Below are 6,158 nucleotides of genomic sequence, written 5' to 3' on the forward strand. Positions count from 1 at the left end.
AAAAACTCGTGGGTTGAGATAAAAACAGTTTAATAATTGAAATAAAATTATAATGATAATAATAATATAATAATAATAATAATACACAAAGCAAGTGATGCACAGTACAATTGCTCACCACTCGCCGACCGATGCCCAGCCAGTCCCCGAGCAGCAGCCCCCCCTGGCCAGCTTTCCCCCAGTTTATGTACTGAGCATGACGTCACATGGTATGGAATGTCCCTTGGGCCAGTTTGGCTGTGCCCCCTCCCAGCTTCTTGTGCCCCTCCAGCCTTCTCAGTCGGTAGAGCATGGAAAACTAGAAAGTCCTTGGCTAGTGTAAGCATTACCTAGCAACAACTAAAACATTGGTGCCTTATCAATTTTGTTCCCATCCTAAATTCAAAACACAGCACTGTACCAGCTAGTAGGAAGGAAATTAACTCTATCCCTGCCGAAACAGGCACACAAAGTGTTGTTTGTAGTTTGCAGTGGAAAAGTTTGATCAAAATTGTCTTTTTTGTCATATGCCACCCTAGGGAAAATATTAAATGTAATTGTTTAGTAAATTTCAGTGGTAGCTATTGTAATACACTGTACCCAGAAATGTACTAGGGAAATTCATTCTGAGACGAATTTTGAAGTTAAAAGGAGATATATTTATATGGCAAAACACTAACCTTTTCTTGTAGAGAAAATAAAAAAAGCATAATTTTGCATGAGTTCCAAGGAAGTAAAAATAGTTGAATGAGAAATACAGAAAAATATGACTTGGGGTCTTTCAGCTCTCAAAGGAAACACAACATTTAAAGAAAAAGCCGTACTGTTTGAGAGCCCATATAGTATTTTTAGAGATTGGAATCACATAGTGCATGAGTTTACACAGGGTCTAAGCAATTTCTGCCTTGTAAAGATACGAAACCTAATTCAATATCCATATGTCTACTCATGGTCTGTAACAGTCCCCTAATGCTAAATGGCAACTGTGTTTTAATTAAATGAGAAACTGACATAAATCTATGTTAGTATAATTTGGGCAGGAACCTGTAATTCCACTCAGAATATTAATTATTGTAAGCATTAATAAATGTCTAAAATTGAAACATAGTTTATACCAGTGAAGATACTAACTCAAGGTTGCAATTATTTCCTTTCTTCATTCTGATTTGGTTTCATACCAGAGATCCCTTCCTTCATCCATGCTTGGAGATAAGCTATGCATGATTTTTCAAATAGTACTGCATAGCACCACTGTCACGGGTGAGACAGTAAATGGCAAATCCTAGTGGATCTGGAGTGATGTTTATTATTTATTATTATTATGTTAACTCTCACCCTTTATCTTTTAAAATTAAATATTCAGGATATCAGTTATTTGGTCTAATCAGTTATTTGGTCTAATCAGTTATTTGATCTAAACATTTCTGATGCAAGCATTTGAGAAGGTGTTTTTTTTATTTTCACTCTAATTTCTTTTTCTATATCAAATTCATGAAACAGTATATTAATCTTTTAGAAAGGCAGATAAGATAATTAACAATTTTCCTTTGAGAAGATAACCTCCCCCCCCACCCCAAGGAGTCCTGAAACCAAATAGGAACCTTGGTAAGATTGAGCTAGTGTGGGAAAGTTTAGCTTTTCTAGGAGGCATGCAGAATCTGTAAATACCAAAGAGAGAGACAATGTGTCTTACAAATAATTTGCATCTTGTTTTTGGGAGTCCTGAGATTGCTTAATCTTCTTTAGGTTTTCAAGAATAAACATCCATGAAGGAGAAAAATCTTTCAGACATCTTGGTTTCCCACTCTTCTCCACACGTACAGATGGACATTTATCAGTACATATTCACTTTATATTTCTTGTTTTATTTTCTTTAAGCCTGCTACATCAGTCCCTTACTATTTTGCCTCTAATCTACACTCCTGAGAGTTACCCGCATCTGTCCTTGGGAAGTCTTCATTTATTAAAACCAACAACCTCATAATGTCTGTCTTTAGCATCATTACAGCAAATTGTGTGAGGACTTCAATAAGAAGACAATAATAATTTAAGTATCATGTGTAGCTACCTTAAAATAATTCTGTCTATCTCTTCCATTTAATTAAGGTTTGGAAAAAATCCTTATTTTAATACTTACTCTGCACTTGCACTAAAAAAAGATTAATTTTAAGCAGCAACAAAGAATTTTAAAATATTCTGCAGAGAAATGCACACACAAACGATATTAATTGAGCTCTGAATTAGTGATGCTGAACAACAAAAGCAAGGAAATGCACAGTGAAGCAGGAAATGTACCATATGTTATTGTATACCTGGGCACAATGGGGACACTATCTTAATGGTTTTCTTAATGATCCTGTTGTACTAGATATTGGTGGACATATGGTATGTTGTCTTTTTATATGCCTGTGCATTTTCATGATTTTGTTAACTGACTTTCATAGCATTTCCTATTTGTCTGCTGTTAGGAAAAGGGCTTTAAAATATTTTGCTCACTTATCTGGAGTTCAAAACGTATGCATTTTATTTTGCTTATTCATTTGTACCCCAATTTATCTTTTTTTTTTTTTTTTAGAGCAGTGGCATATTACTTTTTTTATTAGGCTTTCCACAGTTTTAGTCCCTGTCTGGCAATAATCTGGAACACAGTTTTGTAGTCCTTCCACGTACAGAGGGGTTTTTGACTCACTCTCAGTGCTGGCCGAACAGGCGGCTAAAGCAACAACAGCAGCTGCAGAGCTGATTGGGCTTTGCACGACCAGGATGGGCACTTGTACAATCGGCTGCTTCCCTGTCTGCCCCGAGGAACCTCAGCACGGTCCAGCTGGAAGCAGACATGGTTCCCACTTCACCTGGCTCCCTAGTGCCCTTCTACCACGTGGCTGTGGGACACAACAGAACAACTTCTTGCCCCAACCCTTCCTGGATGCCAGGTGTTGTCGAGGTTGGCTGGTGCAGGCTACCAATGGGAAAGATTTCCCTAATTTTTTTGTAGCACAAACTCCATAAATGTTCACATTTAAATAGGCTATTCATTACTGCCGTCACATGGAATACACACGTTGAAGTCACAAAAGTGCGGAACTACTCAGGGGAATTATCACAGAATCACAGAATTATTTAGGTTGGAAAAAATCTTTAAGATCATCAAGTACAACCATAAACCTAACACTGCCAAGTCCACCACTATATTTTGTAAACAGACAAGATCAATTGAGCCAAACCCTTTTGACATACATGTAATATACTCCAGTTATATCTTGGCAAAAATTCCCTTACATAATGCAGTGATTTCAGGGGTTCTTAGAGGAGGTCTTTGAAGACTGTTATAAACCAGCATGGAAATGAAAGGAAGTTATTGTATATTAGCTTGTCAATAGGCACTCTTAAGTTTTGTGATTCATTACAGATTGGGACTAGTCTTTTAAATCAGATTGTCTACATGCTAGTGATTTCTGGCAAGCGTACGTGCTTTTGTATGAACATTCAAAGCTTACCATTCTATGTATTGAGGTACTGGTTTCAGTAGTAGCTCATTATATGTGTAACTGTATTAATTTGATTATGAAATAGAAGTCAGAATGAAACTCTCTACTGTTTTATGGATGTTAGATAGACTAACATTACATCTAGAACCACCAGATTAGGTGTTTCAAAAATGTTTAAATAAGAAATATTTTAAAAACAAGTAACTTGATTCGTCTTGAAAATGTACTATGTCTATTCCCAGGGCAACAAGATGTAATTTAAGCCCATACTCATCAGTTATAGCTAATATTTTTCAGATATTTTTAGTTTCTTTTCTTTAAATTTAATTTAAAAATCTTTCAGTTGCTAGTTTTATGGATTTTTTTTAGCTTATTAATTTTTTTTAGATTAGCAAAATGAATGGAAAAGGAAAGAACTATGAGTGATATTGCACTAATATATTCACACAAGTATTTTTAATAACAAGGAGTTGTTAATAGAGCTTATCTAGAATTTTTAATAAGGCAAAGTTGTTATTGGAAATCATTAAAGTAATTAAAAAAGAAATAGACATCTGTTTCAAAAAATTTCCAGTGAAATTCAGTAACAACTGAGTTTCAGATCAGCCTAGTTTTGTGTATCCAGCAAGGTGAGAAATTTGCCAGCTTATTGATTCTTACTGATGTAGGGCTTGGCAATCAGTCTCTATCTGGAATGATTAGTGGGCAAATTCATCAGTAGACAGGAGCATCATGGGGTCTGTGACGCTGTAAGCAATCACATTGCTATGCTAGCTCAAAGCCTTTTACATTTTGTCAGCTTACTTACCCCAGAGTGATCCTGATATGTGATGTTGGGTTTTTCTAAGAACATAACGGGCTAATTTGTTTTCTAATAATAGACATATTAGATTAGATGTTTTTGCATAATGGCATGACTGACCCATTCACACTGCCAGGAACTGGGTTACAGCTAAGAAGCAGCAAGTGGGGACCACCCATGTTCCACAGTTTGCTAAAAACTCTCAGGTTCCTTGACTTCTTGTTCAGACATTATTCACAAGACTTTTAGGTTCCCAGAGTCAAGACTAAACCAATGGGTCTGTGAATTCCTTTCTCTGAAAACCAGTTCAAGATATATAAAAAAGATAAGAAACACAAGAGCTGCACTGTGGCTTGTGGTAGGATTTCAATGAAAGTGCAAAAATGACACGGAGAGAATTGGAGTTGTATGCCCCCTAAGCTTAAAGCACAGGAAATTTTCAATTAACCGTGGATGAGATAAAAACTAGTTATATACAGAAACAGTTTAGATCTGCCAGGATTTATTCGCTCTTACATGCATTCTTCTTGGGTCAGTTTGTAGTGTAGCTACTTTGGGCAGTACTTGAGCTCATGAATCTTGATAAACCTGTGTTGTTCTGTGCAGAGCTACCGCGTGCCTGTTCACAATGCTCTGAATTCTGGAGAGCGTAATAGCCTGTTTCTGTTGCGCAACTTGAGTGGATGTTCTTGTTCTGCTGCACATTGCTACTGAAAATATGGTTTATCAAACCAAGATTTATAAAAAAGAATATATTTTTTAGAATTATTATGTTTTAATGATAATCTTTATGATGATTATGTTTTTGTAAATAATCTTTCCCTGTTACCATTAATGCGATATGAAGACATTATGCTGGACTAGTGGCTAGAATTCTGTCAAATGAGAGGTTTGCAATAACTTTGATCTTTTTCACTCTTCTCCACTTTCCCTTCTTCCAATAAAAAGACTCATGAGCTATACGTAAATACTTTAAATGTTACTTGAATAGTAATACTACTGCAGTTCAGAACTGTCAATCAATAAATAATGGCTCCTAGCCATCAAAAGTGAAGCAAGCAAGTGTAGCCTGCTTTGCACTGTAAAAGATAATTGCAAGTAATTGTTCTGAAACCTTATGCTTTTTTCTTCTTTATTAAGGAATAAGTTGAAAAAGTATCCAATGTACACTATAAAGTTAACAATACTGAAAGACTGTTTCATTTAAATTCTACCATTTCCTACTGAATTTTTTTCTTAGAATAAATTTGATCTGCAATTGTTTTAAACTGTCTTTTCTGATTAGTGTTATGGTCACACTTTTTCAAAAATTTCATTTCAGAGTAAAGAGACAGAAGAAAGCGAACTCAGGATTTGGGACCAGACAAAGTTCCTTGTATGTTGCTGGAGATTCTACCAAGACAGTGAATGAAGATGCAGGAGATCATCAAACAGTGCTGCAGCAACAAGGCTAACAGTAAAGAGGAGGGAAAAAGAACTTACACTTTTCATAAAGACTTACAGGAAAGTGTCGTTGAAATAGTGCATGTCAGACACATATAGGAACACTGTATGCATTGTTTCTATGTATTCCAGATTTTTTGATAAGAACCAAGGAAAATATGCTAGTGTCAGTGTGTACCAACTTAGAATTTCTGTTGGCAGTTTTCTGTCCTTCCTTTAGAGTTGTCTTAATTGCTCTCTTCTAAAGCAAAAGGTGGACTTTAATTGACATGGCCCATAGTCTATCTTTGGGGAAAAAAAAAACTTTAGAATGTAAATGCCATAGGAGAGAGGTTCACTTTCAGTCCTGGGAAGACAATGAGTCTGAAATAGAAATCAATGATTTGTTTCTTGCTTTACAACTGTCTTTTTTTTCATACAGCAATGGGCAAATAACTCTGTTTCTC

The 6,158-nt window shown here is 35.7% G+C and overlaps 1 protein-coding gene across 1 annotated transcript in view; it reads left to right on the top strand.

Annotated features, from left to right (window-relative positions):
- CCDC102B (coiled-coil domain containing 102B) overlaps positions 1-5,723 on the top strand; it is a 194,784-nt gene extending 189,061 nt beyond the window's left edge. Inside the window, exons 6-7 of the mRNA XM_009333494.1 lie at positions 4,876-4,934; positions 5,591-5,723. Coding sequence (XP_009331769.1) covers positions 4,876-4,934; positions 5,591-5,723 — 192 coding nt within the window. The remainder of the gene's footprint in view (positions 1-4,875; positions 4,935-5,590) is intronic.
- The last annotated feature ends 435 nt before the right edge of the window (positions 5,724-6,158 follow it).

The sequence above is a fragment of the Pygoscelis adeliae genome, unplaced genomic scaffold (genome assembly GCF_000699105.1).
Source record: "Pygoscelis adeliae isolate BGI_AS28 unplaced genomic scaffold, ASM69910v1 Scaffold140, whole genome shotgun sequence".
NCBI classification, from domain to species: Eukaryota; Metazoa; Chordata; class Aves; order Sphenisciformes; family Spheniscidae; genus Pygoscelis; species Pygoscelis adeliae.